Genomic DNA, 25568 nt, shown 5'->3' on the forward strand with positions numbered 1-25568 from the left:
TTTATGTGCCTAAGATTAGTAAATAAGAATGCTGCAAGTGAAGTACAATAGCTCATAACCAATGCATTACAGGTATTTTTGTGCTGTCAAACAATATTCAAAAAATAACTTATCAAACAAATCTACAGTATTTCCTAATGTCTAACATAATCTGATTACCATGCAATGTGCATTGCCATGTTGTAGGCTAAATCATAGATATGTGCATTTATGATATTTTTGTATTTCTGCTACCGCCATCTCTTTCTTTAATTTTCTGGCAATGTGCCTCTTTATAAATAACATTTTTAGGCAGTTTTGAAAGTTATTGTCTATGAGCTTTTGCTGTTTTGTGGACCAGTCATAATGCTTGCTGTGATTGACTAAACATAAAACCAAAACATGGGTTACACAGGGGATTAGAAAGTCATCAGACACTCTCAGAAAGTTAAATAAATCAGCCAGGAAGAATGTAGCACTGAAAGCACATGTGAAATATTATAGAAGCCTGTACAAGAAAGTAATAATTGCAGCTAAGAAGTTTGATAATGATTCATATATTGAGAAAGGTAACAAAAAAATGAAGTCAACTTGGAAGATAATAAATAAAAATATAGGTAGACACAAAAGAAAAGATAACATCTTTGTCATTAAAAGTGGGGGTAAAACTGTTATGGACCCACTTCAGATTGCCAACATATTTAACAAACATTTCACAAATATAGCCATAAATTTAATTAAAACTAAATGCAATTCCAATAGGAAGGTAAAAATCCCCATGAATGACATGACAATGTTCCTTTATCCAGTAACTGAATCAGAGGTACTAAATGCTATAAATAAGTTAAAAAATAAAATGTCATGTGGGTGTGATGGGATTCCTGACAAAGTCATTAAGTAAAGTGTAAGAAACATAGCCTCACATCTCACTGAAATTATAAATGAATCTTTTAAAACAGGGGTGTTTCCATCAAAACTTAAAATGTCAACTATAAAGCCACTTTACAAGAACAGTGATAAATATGATGTTAGTAACTTTAGGCCTTTATCAATGTTGTCAGGTTTCTCAAAAATGATAGAAAAGAATACTGTATCGTAGACTATACAAATTTCTTATTAATAATAGAATATTGGTTAATGCGCAAAATGGTTTCCGTAAAAATAAATCAACTGAAACAGCTGTCTTCAATTTTATGCAACTTGTTCTAAATTCCATAAATAGAAAGTAATTAAATTGTGGATTGTTTTTAGACTTATCAAAGGCCTTTGATGTTATCGACCATAAGTTACTGCTTAGGAAGTTATATGCCTACGGGATACATGGAGTTGCCCACAAATGGTTTAAATCATATCTGTCGGACAGGTATCAGAAGGTGGAGATAAGCCACGGAGATAGGACATATTCGTCAAGATTCGAGAGAGTTTTGTACAGAGTACCCCAGGGATCTGTATTAGGGCCATTACTGTTTTTAATATTTATCAATGACCTACCAAGTCAACTATCTGAAGCAGAGGCAGTACTATTTGCTGATGATACAAGTTTGTTTTTTAAAGCAAATAGTGAAGCTGACTTACAGGAAAAAGTCTCATTAGCGACAGACGAAGCAGAAAGATGATTTAATGAAAACGGACTCATTGTGAATGCCAAAAACCCAACGTGGATCAACTTCAGACATATTACAAATAAAATAAAAACTAACCTTACAGTAGAACTGGGTAAGTGTAAGATTGAACAAGCATCATACAGTAAATTCACTTCAGTGAACCATACTGCATGGCTGGCACAGTTGCTTTCCCATAGTATTGTGAAATACTTACATTCATCAAATGACTGAAATGGCAATCAAATCTGAACATTGTTACTAGACTGTGCCCGAAGTAACGAACGATTAAACTTTACTGTAGCATGTCGGACCATACCTACAGACAAGACACAGTCATGGGCAAGATGGTAGATGGTTGTCCTCCCAAGATGACATTACAGAATGCCCCTGGAGTGGTGGTGCCCAGTGGTTTTGTTGCCTGGCTTGCACCTCATACTACTGTGCCTACAGCTGAAAAAAGTAGTTCTGCTGCCAACTTGCTGGGTGGTCAAGCAGTACCTGTTATGTACTGGGACATAGAATGGCTGCTTCATATTTTCCTGAGACATTTTCTAACCTGGATCAGCCTCAGCCATTGCAGCAGTGGGTTTTTCTGTATTCGTGCATGCCTCAAGACCAAGAAGACACTCCGTTTAAACTTGAAACTTTTTAATGGCCATCACCATATTGAACAAATTATTAATTCCTCTCAGATTGGCTGCAGCTGCAATCTGTCTTCCGATTTCAACAGTTCCTCTTTATCTAGAGAGTCATTGTTATGAGATTTCTTTCCTTTCTGTAATTATTTTGATGCTCTAATTTATGACTGAACTTTTTTGTATAAGTTTAAATAAAATTGTTACACAAATTGTGGATACAGCAGCAGTTTGTTCCTCATAAAAAGGTCATAAAACTGTCATCTGATTTCACATTCATTTTCATTAATTACTTCTTGGTTCGTCCTTTTTTTCTGGTCTTCCACAGTTGTCCCCATGCTCATGACAGCACATGGCATTCCTGAGAGGGTTCGTAACCCAATGTGTCATAAGAGGTGAAGATTGAAATGACAGTGACAGTGGCTGATAGGAAAGAACAGAATTTAAATAGAGAATTCTGTCCACAGGGGGAAGGGGCAGGGGAAGGGGAAGGGGAAGGAAAAGTTGTGGGGGAAGGTGGGATTGATGAGATGGGCTGCAGAGTTATAGTTATTACGATAGAATGTGGACCATTAGCAGTCTTTTGAAGCTTGAAAGGTGAGTTTGAGATAGTATTTATTTATTTTATTTCATTATCCATTCATACAGGGTTCAGCTTACAATTATTATGATCTGACATCATAATACAATGAAAATAAATAGCCCAAAAATTTTACAAACAATGGAAAGTTCAGGCCAGAATATCAACAGTTACGAAAAGGATAGATTTTTATTCGCCATAATGTTGACCCATTGAGTTGCAGACAGGAGCACTGGAAATCCTATTAGATACTAAGCTTTCAGCCAAAGTTTTCTTCTGAAAAGAAAATGACAGAGGTACCTGCCATGTGTGTGTGTGTGTGTGTGTGTGTGTGTGTGTGTGTGTGTGTTCTTTCTCTTCTGAAGTTTCTCTTCTGAAGAAGGCGTTGGCCAAAATGTTAGTATGCAACAGTCTTTCCACTGTGCCTGTCTGCAATTCAACATGTCAGCTTTACGGGGAGCAATCTACCCCTTTAAAAAAATATACAAACACAGAATATATGTTATATGAATATAGCACAGGTGGTCAGCCATGGTCTTAATGAAGGGACCATCCTAGCATTTGCCTGAAATGACTTAGGAAAACTATGGAAATGCTAAATCAGTATGGCCATACAGAACACCTGTCCTCTGTCCTCTCGAATGTGTGGCCAATGTCTTTATTTTAACAGCTGCACTGCCTCATTCAGTTGGTCCTTTTTGTGCAATGTTCTTTGATATAAACACAGTTTTACCTTTAATTGTTGCACACATCATACAATGCTGCTAATGAATCTGGAATCTTGAACCTGCTGTCATATACCCCTTGCACTAACTCCAGTCTGCTCAGAAAACTGTCTCCATTAAATTTGGAAAACTGATTATAGGCCATTAAAATGTAACAATTTCCCATGCCCATCTTCATGTCCTCTATTCAGTCCACCCGAAATACTGAGTTGGCACCCCCCTACAATGGGGGACATGTTGAAATTGGGAGAACAATAAGACATTACTATTGTGCACTACAGATATTGGCACATGATTTTCTTGCGAAAGCATTACAGTACTGAAATATGACATGCTGATCGTTATGCCCTTCCATTATTAACCACACCTCTGTATCCTCTAAGTAATCTTTGGCTGTGTAACATGAATTACTTAAAAAGAATGTTTCGGCTGCTTTTTTAGATACAAGTATTTTAATAATCTTTTTCATCATGGAACAAAATAATAATATAAAACCTAAAAACCTGTTTTGAGGTTTTTGCTTGTTGTTTCTTGATAAATATTAGTTCAAAATGGCTCTTGTTCCATGATTATGTACAGAAGTATTATTGAAATACTTAGTAATGTTTTCCCTGATACACACAACAGACTGCTCTATGTACTCACTTTGCAGGATGGAAAAACAAAAATATTATGAAAAGGATAGATTGCTACGCACCGCATAGATGACTGGACGTTGATTGTTCAATTTTTGCCTAATGGCTTTTCTTCCATCCCACAATTTAGTGCTGCTGCCTCTGTTACTATCTCTAATGCATTACTTTAATAAGTGTCTGTTCTTTCCTTTCCCTCCTCTCCTGTGTTTTACTATCAACTTACAAACTACAGGTGCTCTGTCTTTGATTTGCCACCTCTGTATATGGAGAATAGCAATGTATCCTGTTCATAATATTGGATAAACAGTTTATTTACTCTATTAGATGCTCTATCCCAGAAGATAATTCCATCAGATGACAGGGAGTGGAAATGAGCAAAACAAGCCAGTACTTTTCTCTTGTCAGCACAATGGGGATGCTTAATGGCATCTTAATCTTCCTCAAAGCAGCAGAACGCTTCTGATGAAGGCTTTGAAGAATAAAGTCACAGAATAAATGTCACGGAATAATGAGCAATATCCGAGGGCTTGCCCTTGTGTGATGAACCATTTCAGTTGAAAATAGTCAAATACAATTCAGAAAACAAATTCATCATACATCACAAAGTAGAGGCTTCTATCAAATAAATACTACCAGCATCTACTCAGAAAACTGTAACATGAAATGACTCCCGTGCTCACACCACTCTTGGGTACTGCAGTCAGCTTTAAAGGGGCAACATGGTGCTTTCAGGCAGTGGATGCCTGGTAACTGATTTTGATATATGACACCCCAGACACAAATACAGTTGGAGCCAGCCAGCTTCTGTATCCAAAGTGTAGTGGCATTTATAGGCCTCCCCAAATTAAGGGCACTGACCCATTACAGTACCTTATTTCTCCCTGCATCAAACACTGTCAGCCATGTCACTTTAAACAACAGCAGTTACCCATATGCACATTCTGCTTTGCTCCAGCATACGCTCTGTGCAGCAATGAGACTCTGCCAGTTGTACCGTTGCCTTCGCTGTTGGTTTTTAGCCTCCTCTCTTTGTTGACAGCATTTTTTCATGTCGCACACACTCCCACACCTGTTGACTACCTAGCGCTCCATTTCTCTCTCTATACTGCCCACACAGCTCTGGTGTGACAGTGACCAGAAGCTGGCCATTTCTGCCATATGCCACAGAACCAAGTTTCTGACACCCAGTTGGCCATGCAGCAAATTCGAAACATGCAGGCAATCGTCACACCATTAATGTCTACTTCTGCTGCTGAAAGGTCATTATTGTTTGTTTGGAACTGCCCATTAAGTCTTTGTGAGAGTAAGACTTGAACTATTAAGTGTAAAGTATTTGTAGGTCTGTTAAGCTGATGTCAGACCTGCGTCTGTTAGACCTGAGACTGGACCCTTGATTAGTATGTTTGTTATCAGCAAAACTTACAGTTTTTGAACTGCTCTTTAAAGTTACTGGAAGATCACTTAAGTAGGTCAGAAATAAGAGTGGGCCGAATACCAATCCTTTTGGCACCCCATATGTTACACACCTCCATTTTGACATTTATTTCAGTGCCTGAGAGACAGTATGGTAATGAGACCTGCTTGACTTGTGTTAAAAAGGAACAATACCATCATTGCAAAAGGAATGTCATTATGCCATACCACATTAGTTTGTTAAGTATAATTTTATTATTCACACAGTAGAATTTTATGATTCACACAACTGAAGACTTTGGCAAAGTAACAGCATATACAACAGAAAATTTATTATTATTATTATTATTATTTTAGCTCTGCTATTACTTGATTTGTGAGGTCTTGCATTGCTTTCTCTGTGGAAAATCCTTTCTGATAGCCAAACTGAAAGGCAGTTAACTAGTTCTAGCTAGGCCACTTTCCAGAATACTTGTGCGAAAACTGAAGAGACAGATTTAGTATGTAATTATAGCTAGTTTGCTTATCTCCAGTTTTGTAGATGGTTTCCTAAACCCTGGGTGTGTTTAACATTCATTTATTTTGTTTATCAATGTTGAAAAATTGTTAGCATTATACAGTACACTGATGTCCATTTTCCTCGTATTCTGTCAGTTACATACACTTCAATGGGCTCTTTTATAAACTACTCACATTCAACTCTACCACAGAACCAACTTATACAATGGTGCATCTGCAAATTAGAAGAAATACAATTGAGTAATTCAGTGACTGACCTAATTTTATAATTTACTCGTGTTTTGTTTTTTGACATATGTTGTATCTTACAAATTATAATTATAAAATTTACTTAATGATGTTCTTATTATGACTTTTGTGTGGGTCATTAACTTGGCTTCTATTTCCATCATGAACGGATAAGTTGATACAATTTAGAAATTTTATATAAGAAAAATATGACAATTGCAGTTTGACAGAAATGTTATGCAAAGCATTACAAAATGCACGCAAGACCCAACATCTATATTGAAGTCTGTATTACAACAAAATTGATTTGGATCAGCAGAATCACAATCATAAGTAAAATATGCGGTTCCTTGTGACTTGAAAATTTTAAGTAAACTGTCCAGTACCTCCACATGTTAAAAAAGTTATGAATTAACTGTCTGGTACCATAAAATGTATGTTAAAATATTAACATTTGTTATTTTGCCTGTTATTTATATTCTGTATTCCTTGTTCATGTGCATTCTGTTTTCTGTGTTGTGCTACTGTGCTCCACACCTTGATCCACTGTAGATGAGTGATTGCCCTTCTCTTATCTTATTTATTGCTCCATTCAAGAATTTCCATTATTGTTAAGATTCTTTTTAGCTATGCAACTTATCAGTTTTTAATTTAAATACGTCTGTGGAATGAAAGTAACTGTGTATAGCTAATGATTTGAGGCTATATTCAAAATTTGCTTCACTGCTTATCAGATATTTCAAATTATTGGACAAATGAAAAAGATTTTTGTGTCTGCATATTGAAGTACTTCATGAGACTCTAACAGCACTTGGTGTCTTCTGTGATTTATCCAAAGCGTTTGACTGTGTTGATCACCAGATTCTCTTGCAAAAAGCAAAATTAGTAGGAATAAGTGGTGTTGCAGGCAATTGGCTACAGTCATACCTCCAAGACAGAAAACAAAAAGTTGTGTTGAATAGCTCGGGTGGAGTATGTGACACTTCCTCAGATTCTGAATGGAGTTCCATTACATGTGGAGTGCCCCAGGGCTCAATTCTTGGGCCACTATTATTCCTGATTTTTATAAATGATTTACCATCATGTACAAGCCTGCCGTGTAAATTTACATTATTTGCTGATGATACCACAATTTTTATGAGCAGTAGAACAGACAACAATCTTGAGGAACTCGTTAATCACATACTCTCAGATATGGTTAATTGGTTCAATGTGAATGGTCTCTCATTAAATTCCAGTAAGACCAGCTTTATTCAATTTTGTACAAAAACAGAAAAAGAGAGAGAGATAAGTGTGACATGTGGTAATCAACCAATAGTTAGAATGGAAACAACAAAATTTCTTGGAGTGCACATTGACAAGAAAATGAACTGGTCTTCACATATTATTGAGCTCTGTAAGAGGCTTAGCTCTGCTACCTATGCTTTACGGGTTGTCACTACATATGTTGAACCTACCACTGCAAAAGTGGCATATTATGGCTACTTTCATTGTCTCATTGAGTACGGAATTGTTTTTTGGGGCAACCAGCCATTAGCAAGGAAAGTGTTCATTGCACAGAAACGAGCTTTAAGAATTATATGTGGATTGCGCCCAAGAGACTCTTGTTGAAATAGTTTTCGTAATCTTAAAATATACACAACTACATGCCAATATATTTTGTTTGTAAAAATATAGATATATTTCAACCAAACAGTAATTATCATGAGCATAACACACGGAGGAAGAATGACATACACAGTGAACTCAGAAATTTGAGCTTGGCACAAAAGGGTGTCCACTACACTGGAGCAAAACTCTTCAATGCTCTTCCTCCCGAAATAAAGACAAAGATTCATAACAATAGTGAGTTTAAGAAAGCTCTAAAAATATTTCTGCTAGAAAAAGCTTTTTACAGTCTAGATGAATTTTTAACTAAATAAATTGTAATATTTTAATATTATATAATACAGGTTGACATAATGCCACTATGAATTTTATTTAACCTGAGCTCTGTATCTGTGTGTGCTCTGTATCTGTTTTCTGTAGTGTTTTAATGATTCTAAGAAAATATGTATTTTCTTTTTCTGTATTGCTGCCCAAAGAATTTACTGTATAAATTTTTATATAATTATGTACTCAAATTTCTGTATATGCTATAAGATTATCAGATTGTATTTGTAAAAAACTGACTCGTTCCATGTCCTTGTGTCTCCAACACAGTTGGACCTATGGAACACGAAATAAATCAAATCAAATCAAATCAAGCCATAGTAATTATGGTAATTTTCTCCTCTAGATTGTAGCTATGAATGTTATTACTGTTCTCAAACTATGATGGATTGTTTATGCCAAATTTTATCAGCAAATACAGGGTGTGGTAGATAAGTAATGAGACTCAGTCTAGAAAAACAAATTTATTGATCCAATTTGTACAAAACGTTAATATTCTTCAAAGTACTCGCCTTGGGCGTCGACACAACGTTGCCAGCGCGTTTTCCAAGCTTCATAGGCCCCACTGTAGTCCGTTTGAGTTATCCCAGTTAGTGCCTTCGTGACAGCACATTGGATGTTCGGAATATCGTCGAAACGATGACCCTTCAGGCATCTTTTGACCTTCAAAAATAGGAAGAAATCAGGAGGACTCAAGTCAGGGCTGTATGGTGGCTGTGGCAAAACTTCAACTCCAATTCGGGTCAAGTAGGAGGTCACAAGGAACGCTGTGTGCGCCGGAGCGTTGTCGTGGTGGAGACGCCAGCGTTGAGCAAGGTCCTGTCGCTTCCGTTTGATGGCTCTGTGCAATCGCTGAAGGACTTCTTTGTAGAATTCGGCATTGACAGTCTTCCCCTGAGGGACAAACTCTTTGTGAATTAACCCCCGCTTGTCGAAAAACACAATCAGCATTGTCTTGATGCGGGACTTTGACATTCTTGCTTTCTTCGGCCGCGGGGATGCCGGTGTGTGCCACTCCGAGCTCTGGGCTTTCGTCTCCGGGTCGTACTGGAATGTCCACGATTCGTCGCCTGTTACTACGTTGTCTAAAAAGTGTGGATTATTTTCCAAATCATTCAACATCTCACGGCAAACGTCTACTCGTTGTTGCTTTTGTTCGGCGGTGAGCACTCGGGGAACCCATTTTGCGCAAACTTTCCTCATCATCAAATCTTGCGTAACAATTTGGTGAACCATAAATTTATTCACGGAGACCTCATCGGCGATCATTTTGAGACTTAAATGACGGTCGGAGTCCAGGAGTTCTTTCACTTTGGCCACCGTTTCATCCACACGACTCGTTGAAGGGCGTCCAGATCGTTCCATGTCTTCAACGGATTCCCTCCCGTTTTTAAATTCATTAAACCACCGGAACACTTGAGCTCTTGATAAGGAGTCTTCTTTGTAGGCCTCCGTAATCATAGCAAAAGTTTCCGAAGCAGTTTTGCCCAAGCGAAAGCAAAATTTGATTGCATACCGCTGTTCTATCGAGCGATCCATCTTCAGCGTTTTCACAAGTGTCACGGGCACACAAACAACGTAATACGCGAAGCTCGACCCTCACTGCACCAGAGCTCCGACGCGACTGCGAACCGGTTCTATTGTTAGCTCAGATCCCCCACCACGTGACGTACAGGTGGAGACCGCCCTGCGAGCGACTGGGGCGCCGCGCGGCGGCCAGTCTCATTACTTATCTACCACACCCTGTACAGGGTGCGTCAAAAAAATGTATACACACTTTGAAGTGTCATAGAAAATTTATTTCCTGTTCTACAATGTTAAATTTCTGGAAGCGTCAAGTCCAACTGGAAAAATGAATGTACTTTGCAAATGTGATTAACGTTCAAACTGGTGGCCTTCAGCATCAATACGTTTCTGAGTACATCGTACCAAAGTGTCCAATGAGATTTCTGCGCACACCACCTGAATCTCATTCCAAAGTGTGTCCAGGTTACGTGGTTTATGTTTGTTTGTACACCTCATCTTTTACTGTGCCCCATAAGAAGAAATCCAGCAGTGTGAGGTCTGGAGAGTGTGCAAGAAACTCGATTGGTCCCCTGCATCCTATCCACTGGCCTGGCACATTGTGATCCAGATACGCTCATACGTCCGTATGATAGTGCGGCAGGGCACCATCTTGTTGGAAATAAAACTCATCATTACCATATAATCCACAAATGGCAGGGAATATGGAGGCAGTAAGCATTGTTAGGTATGTTTCTCCAGTAACAGTGCCTTCAAAGCGGAAAGGCCCAATGAGTCCCCTTGCAGACAGACCACACCACACATTTACACCAGGCAAATTCACAGCCTTTTCAACTGTAATGTGAGGGTTAGCTTCAGCCCAGTACACACAATTGTGCCTATTGACAGTTCCATTGAGTTTGATTGGGCCTCATCCGACCAAATTATGCTACCCATAAATCCTGGTTCACATCTCACCATCTCCTGAACCCATTCACACAATTCTAACCTTCGATCTGGATCGTCATCACTTAACTGTTGCTCCAGCCTTGGAATGTACACACAACACTTGCCTTTCTTCAGAATGCATAGCACACTACTAGCACTTAAATTACTCTCACGTGCTGCTTGCCTTGACGATTTTTGAGGTGAATGCTGAAACAGTTCCAAGACCGCAGTTGTGGAATCATCACTTTTAGCTGTACGAGGTCGCTCTGATCGACATTTATGCGCATCACACACTGTTCCATGAATTTCGAATTTATCTCATAGACATGTAATTGTTAACCTTGAAGGTGGTTCTGTACCATACTCACTTCTCCACTGTCTTCGAACTGGAGCTACATTCTCAAACTTCCAGTACCACTTAATTATCTGCTTCCGCACTTCAAAGCTCAAACGCCTGTCCGCCATGTTGCAGTTACTTTCTTGCCACTACTGCCACCTGTTGAAGAAACATAACATTACTTTCTCACAGATATTTAACCTTGTAGAACAGGAAATAAATTGTCTATGACAGTTCAAAGTGTGTATACATTTTTTTGACGCACCCTGTATAAGTACTATAAACATTGTGAAAACATCTAACTCCTTGAGGAGGTGCCTAAGAGGTGATTGTAAGTGAACATTGCATATTATTCTCACTGTACAGTGTTGTGTTACATTCATTTTCTTTCTAAGAAATGAAGTGCATCAGAAACTTGTGCCATAAGTGAGAGTAAATGTGTAAGTTATGTTAAGGTATCAATTGATTTGCTTCTGAAACTAGCAAATGTAAGTAAAGTGAAAGTAGCTGAACATAGTCTTTTGAGCAGCTCAGCAATGCATGCCTTGCAATTAGTTTTCTTTAATGTGTACACCATAAGATTTGGAACATTTTGCCTTAATTGCTGGCTCATGTCCACATGCAACATTAACTGTCAGTGTTATTTTGTCATCCCTATCCAGTTATACTGTATCAAGTTAACTGAATTTTACACAGTGGTGAGGAACTGCGATGAGGCTGACTGTGAGGCGTCTGGTGATGGGTGTGGCTGTCAGTGCTGCCACCTGCGGCCTGCTGCTGCTGTGTGTCAGTAGAGGGAAGCCCGTGCAGGACACACACCAGCACCTGGTGGGTACACACCATTCATGTCTACATAACATTTGTTCTTTCTTTTTACACTGTGCCTAGCTAGGGACTGTGGGTCAGTTTCAATCCCTTCTAATGTACTGTTTTCTTGTCTTCCACTTTCTTACACCATTTCACTGTATTTCTTTCCTCAGATCACTTCATCCTTGAAATCTGTCTGATTGTGGCACTTGCCTCTTGCAGACTCTTCTTTCTGCTATTGGTCCTTTGATGTTGTGTATTTGAAAATCTTCTTTTAACTTTTCAAATCAGGGCTGTTCCTAATTTCTTTTTCCAGAGATACATGGTGATCCATTTTGTTACCATATTATCATTCATTCTACATTCAGAAATTGTCAGTCATTTTCCCCATATTGTTTTGTTATTTTTTTCCCTATGTTTTATACAAGGCATCTCAGGTGACTTCTGCATCTCAAACATTTCCCAAACTTATTAAGATATCACAATTCCATTTTCACCCAGTGAATGACATTAGAAACAGATGAATCTTGATCTAATGAAACTATTTACTGGATTTTGGAGAGTGAAGTACAGTCAAATTCATCAGTTTCAGGACTTTGGTAATAACTGCAGAAATTACTGTAGTTCCATTTGAATAAATGACATTTATGTAGAAGTCTCTATAATTAATATAGCTAGACAAGACAATACTTCATTTAGTGCGCACTTTCATGCAATATCTTAAACAGTCCCAGAGATATTTCAAGTCAACAGGTTAGCAGAATCACCCTTTAAATTTCACTACTACTTCTAGGTGCTCAGACATCTTTGTTCCCTATTGGACTTCTACTTTGTCTCTGTATTCACTTGCAAAGATTCATTCTGGCTTCACAACTGGGTTTAATGTATTACTTTGGCACTTCGCAACATGCAATTTTTATTGTATTTTACATGCTCTTTCCATTTTGTTTACCATTTCAGCTATGACAGATTTTGTAACTTATATTCTTATGTTATCTATACTAGATACTTGTAATTTTTTAGCCTTTCGTATACAACCAATGTCAGCTAGTAGAAACTGATCATCATAATTCCTGTGTCATATAGGATTGCAGAAATTGTTGAATTGCTTCTACTTGCTCTAAAAGTGGCATGATCTCTTGTTACCTTATTTTGTTAGCTCTGAAGACTAATTTAGAAATGCAGAGGACTGGGGTCCTTACAAAAAGCAGCTTTACCAACATTTTTTGGTGTTCCTGGAGGTTGACATTGAGATATTTAAGGGTCTTTTCTTATCAAGGATATTAGCTCCTCTGCAAGGACCAGCATCACTTACTTTTGATGATATTTGTATTTTGCTGTCCTCCTGTCACCACAAGCTTACGCATGTGGTTGTTACTCATGTTGAATTCTACCAGTGTCAGAAACAGCTGCAGCAATTGTTTTGAACATGCGTGGCTGGTCATATTATTTATCATTTAGAGTTTTCCTAAGTGAAATAAAGGAACCACACACTAACCATGAGAAACACTTCCATATTGTGACACCACTTTCTCCATACTTCACTGCTGACACTACACACAGTGGTGGGTAATTTTCTCCAGGCAGTTGCCAAACCCAGAGTATAGCACGACTGATCACTCCAGATCACTTGTTTCCTGTCATCCACTGTTCAGTGGTATTGCTCTTTACACCACTTGCTTAGCACTGACTACAAAACTGTGTGGCTATGAGGAGCTGCTCGACCATTGTATCCAATCCTTTTCAACCCCTTCACACAATCATTGTCACAGCTGGGCTGCTGGGAGCACTTTGGAACTCCACTAATTTAATGCAATTTTCAAATCCACCCTCTGCAATGCTCAGTGATCTTGTCTGTCAGTACATGTCTGCCTGCTCTCCGTTTAGCCACAGTTGTTCCTTCACATTTTGACTCGACATTTGCACCACCAACACTCAACTTGGCCAACTTTAGGATTCAGGTGTCTGTGAAGGGAATCTCTGGAGGGAATGTGATGCTCTTTTTGAGCAACAACATGGAGAAAATTTAGAAAACTGGCATTTGAGACTGACTTCTGAACAGTTCTACTGCTACCAACATAACATTTAGTGTAAGGACCATTGAGATAATATACAAGAAATTAGGGCTCATACAGAGGCATATACACTGTAGTTTTCCTTTGCTGTATTTTCAAGTGGAACACAAAAGGAAATGTCTACTAGCATACATGCAAAATCAAATGGCTCTGAGCACAATGGGACTTAACTTCTAAGGTCATCAGTCCCCTAGAACTACTTAAACCTAACTAACCTAAGGACATCACACACATCCATGCCTGAGGCAGGATTCGAACCTGCGACCGTAGCGGTCGCGCGGTTCCAGACTGTAGTGCCTAGAACCGCTCGGCCACATCGGCTGTAGCAGTACATGCAAAATGTGTATGTAGATACATATAATGTATTTGTTACTCTGGTGATATCCGATGACTAGATTACAACTGAATTCACTAACATATCCTGACTGATCCATTCTGCTGTTACTGCTTATCTGCTGACAACACAGTACTTACTGCATCCTTTTATTCTGGGTGGTCCACCTCTCATGATATCTAGTGGTCAATTCCACATTACATAGAGGTGTCTTGATACTTTTGAATAGACACTGTATGTACAGGGATGGAGGAACTAGAATTCTGAAACAACTTTTAAGTTGTGACCCGTTTTTGGATGGCTCATAAGTCATCTGTATAAAACACTTTGCAATGTTTCTCATATGATTATTTGATGTTGTAAATAGCTATTTATTAAATGTCCACAACATTTTGAATTTAATTTTCATTCTCTTTATATTTTTTAATGCTGAATCCAGTTATGATGATCAGATTTCTTGAAATATATTAAAATAGGTTTTGCAACACAGATCAGTAAGTCACACACACTATACATGGATTCACAAAACTTCACAAGTGGCAATGACCAACATACCAACTTACATCTATACTGTGCAAACCACTGTGAAATGCATGGCAGTGGGTATGTCCCACTTTATCAGTTATTAGGTTTTTTTTTTTCCTCTTTCTGTACACATATGGAACTCAATGCTCTTGTCTGTCAGTACATGTCTGCGTGGTCTTGCTTTAGCCACAGGTGTTCCTTCATGTTTTGACTTGACAATTGCACCACCAACACTTGAGACCATTTAAATGCCTCTGAGCATGCTGTAGTTAATCTTGTTCTTGTGATACCTATGGCAGCGATACATAGGGGGTTGTAGTATATTCCTAGAGCTATGATTTAAAGCTGGTTCTTGAAACTTTGTTAGTAGACTTTCTAGGGCTAGTTTACATCTATCTTCAATAGTCTGCCAGTTTAATTTCTTCAGTATTTCTGTGACACTCACCCAGCGATCAAACAAAACAATGACCATTCATGGCACTCTTCTCTGAATATGTTCAACATCCCCTGTCAATCCCATCTGGTATGGATCCCATGCACTGGAGCAATACCTATAGACCATAAAAAAGCAATTGCTCAAAGAGAAAACTTTTGTGGTTCTCAGATTAATGTGGAGCATTGATCTTTAGCATTTAAACATATGAACCAAAACCAAATCCATCATGAAAATGTGTGTCTCACTGACACTATTTGAAGTAACATAACCAAAGTTTAATCTCCTTCAAGAAACAACATAGTTAATGTTAGATCAGTTTTGAATGTATGACAGCCTTAGTGACCAAATTGGCTGCAGTGTTCCGAATTAAGCATTTCAGTCTTGCTATATCATTTTGATATAAATCTTGCCTATGACCTGTGAAACATAGGTTAACTAAAAACAATTAGGGACATAGAGAAAACGAAATCAAAATGGTTGGTCCCAGGAAGAGTACTATGACAGTCCTTGGCAGGACTAATGTCTTACAGTTGCAGCCACTATCAGGATACCTACAACAAGAGATAGCGTTGTACACAACCACGTCAAAGTTACCAACATCTCCAGGATGCTAAATAAGATAATGTACAATAAGGTTTGCAAGCATTTACTTAGCAAATATTCACTGCAACAAACAGTCAGGATTCTTAACTGACATAATGCTCACCTCCAACTGACTGTGGCTTTCTGAGCGATGCCTATGGAAAGGTGCGCATAGTAAAATGACAAAGTTAGAAAATACAAGACCATTACATTTTATATATTAAAATGGATCTCAGCAAAAGTAAAAATAAATGCAAAAACAAATTAGGCAGTGAAGTTATTTTGATCAACTATCATTGATTTATATCAAGGAAAGAAATAGACCCATAATAGAACACTGTAGCAGCCACCCCCTTCCCCTCCCCTCTTTACATGCCCCATACAGATTCAAACCTCTTCGCTGCTTGTTGACACTAGAGAACAACATTCTGCTTCCTACTTCCTGTGACCACTGTTAAGCTTTTTCCTGCTCCCACAATGTTCAAACTTATGAAGAAGTATTGTGTGGTCTGCAGAATCAGACTTTGTGAGACCAAAGAAAATAGTAACTGTCCTCAGTCTGGCATTCAGCTCTGGTAGTGCCTCACACACAAAAAATAAATTTCATCTTCTGTTGCCATCCCTTTCCTGAAATCAAACTGCAAGTCTGACAGAAAATTATGTGTACTGAAATGTCCCATTACTCTCCTACATATTGCTTCATCAAAAACTTTTGGAAACACTGGTAGCAAAGAACTAGCTGGTACATAATTGTCTACATTCTCTCTTTCACCATTCTTATAAAATCTTTTCATTAATGAGTATTTCAGTCTGTCAGGAGACTGTCTACACCCGAAAGACAGCACACAAATGACTGACCACAGAACTAATGTATGGTACACTGATCATAATCCAACTTTAAATATCATCATAGCTGAGCATGTCTTTAATGACATAATACTTGATTGAATTTCATCTTTGCTAGTTTCCTGTAGCTACACCTGTGTACCAGAATGACAGCTTTCAAGAATTCTGCATATTTACCTGTGCAAATAAAATATTGGTGTAACTTGTCCACTATTGACAAAAATGATTATTACTGTACTATACTCCTATAGTCTTCCATATTTCCACATTAGACTGTATTTTGTCATGTTTTCAGCTTAGATTCATATGAAAACTGTAAATTTCTTTTTCTCCATGTTGCCAAATTACCAGTGTGTTGCGTACATACTAGAACTAAAATTTAGGGTCCAGGGGAGCAGAAAATAGTGCTGTGGCTGAAGGTTTGGGTGAAACTGGCTTTTCCACATGAAGTAAGTGGTTGTGTGGCAGTGCTGCATGGGATCACATACATCTGGTGCAGTGCACTCCTGTAAAATATTCACCTTGTCCTGTGTTGTCACATTGTTTAATGGGTACTTGTCAGTGAAGCTCACCACCAAATTTCTGGACGAGACTGGTAGGCCTTTTAAGTGCTTAATGAAATGTTCAGAGTCCAAACATATGACTCTGTATCACTCATCAGGTTTTTCATTTGGATTCTTAAGAATTTTATGTAGGCAAATTAATATTATTAATGGGTCTTCTCTGTTGTTACTATACTGTAGATACTCTATAGATCCTGGTAGCGGTCAGAACTTGAGGAACAGCCTTGCCTCTTATCAGACTGTCATTCATTGAGAGTGTGGTTTCCGCAGTGATGGGAGCGAGGCATGACATCTTATGCTGGCTGTAACTGGTAAGTTTATTTAGGAATTGTTGTGATTGTGCCAGACAGTAAATTATTTCCAAAATGCTCAATCACTGTTCATCTCCAGTGTGACTGAAATGTAATTTTTCTCAAAACGTATGCTATCATGCTCGATCCACTTGCCCTGAAATTGGTTCATAGCTTGTAAAATTCACCCTTGAGGCTGTCTGTATCACTGATTTCGTGTGCTTTCATTATTAATGTATGAATCAATGCGTTCTTCCATTTTGGGTGATGACAAGACACGGCAGTTGGATATCTGCCCCTGCCACATCCATAATAGGTAGCCACAGTCATTTTCAATTTCCAACCAAAAACTTATTTTGTCGCATTGTCAATGTAGATAGTGGTGGAAATTATGAATTTAATTTTCTCTGTGCTATGGAGACTCTGTGGTAAGGGGATCAAACCTGTCTGCTACGACATCAACAAAATTATGTACTTCCTGGGATCCACTAAAGATGTCACGGACAAGCTTCACACACAGGAGGAGTATACAGGCTTAGCTGTGGTCATGGTCTGATATATATCAATGAGATGCCTCAGCAACACATGTCGCAGAACTCGAGCAATACATGTATACATCTTGGATATTCGGGAATCCAGCCAGATGTTTGCGTCACTCTTGCACGATATTTCAACAGCGTGCCTCGCTGTCTTCTTCAGGTGCTACCTGAGTCTCAGGTAGCACCTGAAGAAGACAGCGAGACATGCAGTTGAAATATTGTGCGAGAATGATGCAAACATCCGGCTGGATTCCCGAATGTCCAAGATGTCAACAGGTCGCTTTGAAAGCATGAAGAATTACAATACATCTATAGTTCGGTCAGCATACTGCATCAGCAGTGAAAGAACATGAAAAGTGTCTTACAAGTTCATATAATTTAAACAAGCCCATTTTTTAGCTATTTATCAACAAGCAAAAAATCAGGAAGACTGTCAAGATAGTTAAGCAGCCACCCAATATGAACCATGAGAAGTGCTACAGACTCTTGCCATCTCAGTTGGCAATGATTGCAACCCATCAGACTGGCTGTTCTTGCAGAGCAGCCCCTGTGTATGCAATAAACACCATGCTGGAGACAACAGGAAGTACTGACAAATCGTAGGCACCACCAGCCCCTCTGTAATCAGCACTGTGCCATGTTGGTAGCTTCTACTAGATTTGCCAATGACAACCAATAAAAATTAACATCAGATTTTCCCAACAGTAAGAAACTGACATCTATCGCTCACCATAACTTCGGTCACCAAATCAAAACATACAATGCCAAGACGCCCAGACGTACTTTTCTCCAAATAATATTTATAAAGCAGTAACCATTGCCACAAGACATCACCTTCTCAGAGGCTGTCTGCAAAAGCAACCAAAATAGTAGCATCTTATCACATGTGGTGTCATCACACACCCAGAAGAATTTTATTGAAATGGATTTTGGCACCCCTACAATCAGAGATGCTTTTAAGATCAAAATGTGCTGAGGTGAGCTTTTTGATTATTATATCCGTGTGTTAACTCAATTTTAACTTGTTATCCAACTGGTCCCCAAGGAATTTTGTGCATTGTGTTTTATTTGGTGTATGACCATTGAAGTCTACTTCTGTTACTAACAGGTCAGTGTGGCTTGTTTGAAGTTGCATAATATTGTTGTTTTTAAGGCACTTAAACTATTAGCTTTAAACCACTTGGATGCTTGTTTGGCTTTTATCTGAGCTGCATGCACTAAGATTTAGTTTGGGCTTTTAATTAGCAAATTTTATTGTTTCTGGGTGACCCTTTAGAGCCATATAAAATGAAACAAATATAAAATGAAACAAAACGTTTAATCTTATCAGTCACTCTTTATTTAATTCCACAATGCATTTCAGTGGTTTAAAACGTGATTGTCATGTGGATTTACATATGTAATATGGCATGTGTGTGTTATGTGAAAACTTTGGAGATTAGAAGATCACTTAGGTTGGTAAAGAACAAGTATGAGCCTGTACCAATCTTGTGGGACCTCAGTGATTTTAACTGCCCATTCTAAAGTTAGTTTTGTATCTGTCAACAAAACCCTTTTCTTTCTATTATGAAGGTAAGGTGCCGGCCTTGCAAGAGGGACGCCATTAGTGCCACAATGATTAAGGTTCTTCTTCTTCTATGTGAACAGGCCAAGTGGACCGCATGCTTCTACAAGTTTTCTCCTCCACTGTATTCTGTCCATTGCTGCTATCCACCATCTGTTCACATCTATTGATGCTTGGTTTAAATCTTCATGGAGGCCATCCCTCCAATGCTTCTTGGGTCTCCCTGGGGGTCTCTTTCCTGTAGGTGTGAAATCCAGGAGCTTCCGAGGCCATCTGTGATCTTCCATCTGGGCCACATGCATTCGTTTGGCTTTGACAGTTCCTGATATGTTGGGCTTCTGGTATAGTTCCTCAAGCTCTTGGTTGTATCTGATCCTGCATTCCCGTGTGTCTGCATCCAGAACTGGACCGAAGATCTTCTGAAGCACTTTTCTCTCAAAAACGAGGAGCTTATGGAAGTCCTGTTCCTGGATACTCCATGTCTCACAGCCATATAGAACAACAGACTGGATCAGGGTTTTGTACAGTCGAATTTTGTAATCCACTCAAAGTTTTAGTAAGGTCAGAAAACATACCAACACTATGATTTTCCTTGTATATCTCTGCTAGCATTTACTTTGTAATGTCTTGTGGTGCTTTCTCTGTGGAGAATCCTTTATGAATCAAAACTGAGAAACAGCAAGTTCTGCTCTGCTAAGTCAGTCAGTATTCCATCATTGGCGACATTTTCACTTTTGGGTGGACTGGAAGGAGTGATATTTGCTTATACCAAGTTTTGTAGTGGGCATAAGTCAGCCAGGAAATGTGCCAAGAGTCACTTTTAAGGGTAATCCTATTAGGTCAGCACAAGATTTTAATATTCTAGTGGAAACATCATCATAGCTAACAGAGTTAATATTACTTGGTGAGCTTATGAATTCTGTAATCTCCTTAGATGATAAGCAATTATTGTTTGTTTTCAACCAGAATCAAAACAACTTCTGAATGAAAACAATGGCTTCTGTGCCTTGTAACCATTCAGGAGATAGTGCTTCATTTGCAGAACTTTGTTCTGAGTTATCAGCATTTAAACATAAGCAAACAACCCTGCCTCATGTTTTATAGTATTTAAAACCCTCAGCTGCAAACGATGGTGAGGGACAAAGTTGGTTGTTTTGAAAAGTTGTGCAGTAAAGTTTCTAAAAGTCTCATAAATAAGGCATTTCAAGTACATGCAATGTGGTTATTTTTATTTAGATAAGTCATTGTTTTCGAATATACCTGCTATAAAGACAAGAGCATCCACACAATAGTTTGTAGGAGGTGGAGGTGCTGAACATTGGGTTATGGATTATTTTTAATAAGTTGGAAGATGAATGGTGACTTCTAAGTTGCGATAAAAAGGTTCCGGTTCTGACCTTGTTAAAAATCTCCACAATACCCAATTTTATATCATTTTCTTTCTGACTATACTATATTTCTTCCTTTCCTGGGGAAGGGTGGGGGGATGCCACCCCACTTACCCCCTGGGAATGGACACCCTTCTGTAATTGACTTACCATTGTTTACTTGCTGGACAAATCAAAAAAACATTATTGTGAAACCTCTCAAAATTCAAATTTAAACATTGCAAATCATTTCTGTTTTTTAATACTAACACTTGCATCAACAATTTTTGTAAAAATAAAGCACAATAACCTCAAAAATTAACCTATGATTCCGTAAGATATAAAATAAATTTTATCTAGCACCTTGCTACAGCATGTAAACAATGTTAAGAGTGGCCCTTAACATTTCTACCATCACACTGTCATGCAAATTCACATAAACTATGATAAAGTACAGTACTCAAAATGGTTTATGTACATATATAAATATTCAATGATATGAATATAATAGGGGGAAACATTCCACGTGGGAAAAATATATATCTAAAAACAAAGATGAATATAATAGAGGGAAACATTCCACATGGGAAAAATATATCTAAAAACACAGATGATGTGACTTACCGAACGAAAGTGCTGGCAGGTCGATAGACACACAAACAAACACAAACATACACACGAAATTCAAGCTTTCGCAACAAACTGTTGCCTCATCAGGAAAGAGGGAAGGAGAGGGAAAGACGAAAGGATGTGGGTTTTAAGGGAGAGAGTAAGGAGTCATTCCAATTCCGGGAGCGGAAAGACCTACCTTAGTGGGAAAAAAGGACAGGTATACACTCACACTCACACTCACACTCACACTCACACACACACACACACACACAAGCAGACATTTGTAAATGTCTGCTTGTGTCTGTGTATGTGCAGATGGATGTGTGTGTGTGTGTGCGAGTGTATACCTGTCCTTTTTTCCCACTAAGGTAGGTCTTTCCGCTCCCGGGATTGGAATGACTCCTTACCCTCTCCCTTAAAACCCACATCCTTTCGTGCTTCCCTCTCCTTCCCTATTTCCTGATGAAGCAACCGTTGGTTGTGAAACCTTGATTTTTGTGTGTATGTTTGTGTGTCTATCAACATGCCAGCACTTTCGTTTGGTATATAAATATTCAAATTTACTTGATTACCAACAATTTTTGAAGCATATTTGCATCCAGTAACATATTCAGGATCTGCAGGTGAGTTTTATGTATCCATATCACACTCAGATTCACACCAATTGTTCCTGAAAAGGATTTTTCTGGAATGGACACCATACACATTACTACTAACATTACTACTACTGGCAGCCATGTTTTGGGTATTTACCACTGCCTGCATGCACACGTCTAGGCAAAGCTGCCATTAGCTGGAATCTGAAATTAAAGATAAAGTTGCCATTTCTCGGTTTAATGTGGAACCATCAACTAATGTGAATAAGCACATCCCTTACCACATTTTACCAGCAGTAACACTGTTTTTTCATTGACTGTCCCTTACCATTGTTTGCAGCTGAAATCTTACTTTAGTAACATTAATTGTTAATGCAGATTCTAAGAGCTGATTTGCGTTGTTAATGTAGACTTAAACTTGGTCCACATCCCTGAATGTTCTCATTTCTCCACATAGCTAGGAAACAGGAATGAATGACTACTATACTGTCTAGTTGCTGTGGCACTTATGGGTTGTGTTGTGTGAATAATGTGAGAACAACAAGGAAGAAGGAAAGGGAAGAGCAAAGGCTGTGAGACAACAGAAAGAGATAAATGGCATGAGTCTATAGGACAGGCAGGAACAAGTGGCAACATTAAGAAAAATATTAAAAGTTTGTTCCTGCTGTAGATTGTTCTTGCTAGTGTAAATATTTTTAGTTACTGGTACCATCGAAGAGTACTTAAGTGATCTTAACAGAATAGCTCATTAGGCATTAAAGAAATGTATTTGACATCAATAGTACAGACAAGCAGTATCTGTTTACAGATAGAGGCAGAAATAGAGAACATTCAGCGAATAAGAAGAATAGAGGAAGTATGTTATAAGCACAATCTTGGCTTGTATAAACACACAGATGATCCACCAAAATTAATACATCCACCTGCTCCACAGTATGGCGTATTCTACATTGACAGGTAATTATGAAATCAATGCAGAGCCAATAACTTTTGTGGTATGTTCACTTTCTTTATTTTATGTCTCTAGAGCAAGGACTGTTGCAATGATCACCTAATAAGGACTGGTAGAATGTTCAAACAGCTTAAGTAGCAGTCCTTTTCTTGTTTTAAAAATTGATATTTGAAAACTACAGAAATAGTTAAAATTAAATTTGTTGCTCTGAGTAATATGTAATAAATTATACTGTGTTGCTGACAATTATGAAGACATTGAGATGTTTAATATATATTTAAGCATACAGACTGAAGTGGCAAGTGGAAATTTATACCGAGGCTGGGAATCGAATCCAACCACTAGGCCACCTTGGCACAGTGGTTCACACAACTGAACAGATTACCCTGGTGCTCTTGCCCTCTCAATTGATTAATTCTCACTGCCATCCCAGTCTACTTTGGATCGAGGAGGGAGGCATGCCAGGGTAATCCGTGCAGTTGTGTGAAAACACCGGCCTAGCAAGCAGGAGACTCAGGTTTGATCCCTGGCCTTGGTAGAAATTTTTACTCACTGCTTCAGTCTATATAAATAAAATCATATATGAATGAGACCAGTGAAGTTTCTGAGGTTATGTCATTTGCATATATTTAAGCCTTTACATGGATAATGGGAAATCCTCATCTGCCCTTGGAAATGTTTTGCAGTTTAAAATCTGGTTTAGCAACAATCAGCATTGTAGTTGTAAATTGTCATAGCTGTGTTGGAAAAGAACCAGAGCTCGAAGTGCTAATACACAACACTGAACATCAAATTGTTATAGGTATGGAAAGCTGGCTAAAGCAGGAAATGGATCCAGCCAAATTTTTTACAAATAACCTAACCATTTTCAGAAAGGAAGGGTTAAATACAGTAGGTGGTGGAGTGTTTATTGCTACCAGTAGTAGAAATTGAAGTAGATAGTTCCTGTGAGATAGTATGGGTAGAAAACTGGAATAAATTAATAATTTTTTTTTCATCAACCCAACCCCTCTCCCACCCCACACCCTCCCCCTCTAACTCAGATGATACAGTTGCTGAACAGTTCAACAACAACTTGAATCTCATTTCAGATAGGTACTCCACTCATACAATTATAGTTGGTGGTGACTTCAGTCTACTCTAGATACATTAGTGAAAATAAATGTTTAAAGTCAGTGGTAGGCATAAAATGTCCAAAATTGTTCTGAATGCATTCTCAGAAGATTATTTGGAATATTTAGTTCCATGACTCCACATGAAGTGTAAATGGTTGTGAAGACATACTTGACCTCTTAGAAACAAATGATCCTGAGGAAATGGGAAGCATCATGATGTACACAGGGATTAGTGAGCACAATATTGCTGTAGCGAGATTGAATACTATAACATCCAAACCTACCAAAAATAAATGCAATATATATTTATTTAGAGAAGCAAGCACATAAAAATGCACTTGATGCCTTCCTAAGAGACAGTATCCACTCTTTCTGATCTGACTATGTAAGCATATACCAGATGTGGTTTAAATTCAAAGAAATAATACTGACAGAAATTGAGAGACATATACCAAATATAGTGATGTTAGAGACCCCCATCATACACAAAACAGGTCAGAACACTGTTGGAGAAGCAACAAAAAATCCTGTCAAATTTAAAAGAATGCAACAGCCCCCATCACTGGTGAAGTTTTACAGAAGCTTGAAATGAGTGCAAACTTCAATGTGAGATGATTTTAATAGTATCCACATTGAAACTCTGTCTCCAAATCTGGCAGAGAATCCAAAGAGATTCTGGTCATATGTAAAGTACACCAACAGAGAGTCACACTCAGTACCTTCACTGCACAAGTGCCACTAAACCAAGTTAATAAATACAGTTTACCAAAATTCCTTCACCAGAAACAATGAAGTAAATATTCCAGAATTCAAATCAAAAACAACTGCCAACATGAGTAACTTAGAAGTAGATATTCCTAGTGCAGTAAAGCAGCCAAGGCCTCCCACGTAGTTTTTATACTAGTCAGGATCCTTCCAGAATATGGTCATGCAATAGCTCCATATTTTGGTCATCCATTGAAAGATGTGCACCTGAAGACTGGAAAGCTACACAAGTCACACCAATACCCAGAAAGGAAATAGGCATAATCCACTGAATTACAGACCCATATCACTAATGCCAATTTTCAGTATGGGGTTTTGGAACATATATTGTGTCTGAACATTATGGGTTATCTTGAAGAAAAGGATTAGTTGTCAAACAGCCAACACCAACACCGATTCAGAAAATATCATCCTTGTGAAACACAACTGCCTCTTTACCCTCATGAAGTAATGAGTGCTATTGACAAGGGATGTCAAATTGATTCAATATTTTTAGATTTCCATCAGATGTTTGACACTGTTGCTCAGAAACAACTTCTAATCAAATTGTTCAGGAATAAAG

The 25568-nt window shown here is 38.3% G+C and overlaps 1 protein-coding gene across 2 annotated transcripts in view; it reads left to right on the plus strand.

Moving 5' to 3' along the window:
* The window catches only part of LOC126203986 (carbohydrate sulfotransferase 8-like), a 126396-nt gene that overhangs the window by 55350 nt on the left and 45478 nt on the right, over positions 1-25568 (plus strand). For both annotated transcript variants that reach the window (XM_049938415.1, XM_049938416.1), the window contains exons 2-3: positions 11735-11866; positions 22983-23131. In XM_049938415.1, the coding sequence (XP_049794372.1) occupies positions 11750-11866; positions 22983-23131 (266 nt within the window). In that variant the 5' untranslated portion in view covers positions 11735-11749. The remainder of the gene's footprint in view (positions 1-11734; positions 11867-22982; positions 23132-25568) is intronic.

The sequence above is a fragment of the Schistocerca nitens genome, chromosome 9, assembly GCF_023898315.1.
Source record: "Schistocerca nitens isolate TAMUIC-IGC-003100 chromosome 9, iqSchNite1.1, whole genome shotgun sequence".
Classification (NCBI taxonomy): domain Eukaryota; kingdom Metazoa; phylum Arthropoda; class Insecta; order Orthoptera; family Acrididae; genus Schistocerca; species Schistocerca nitens.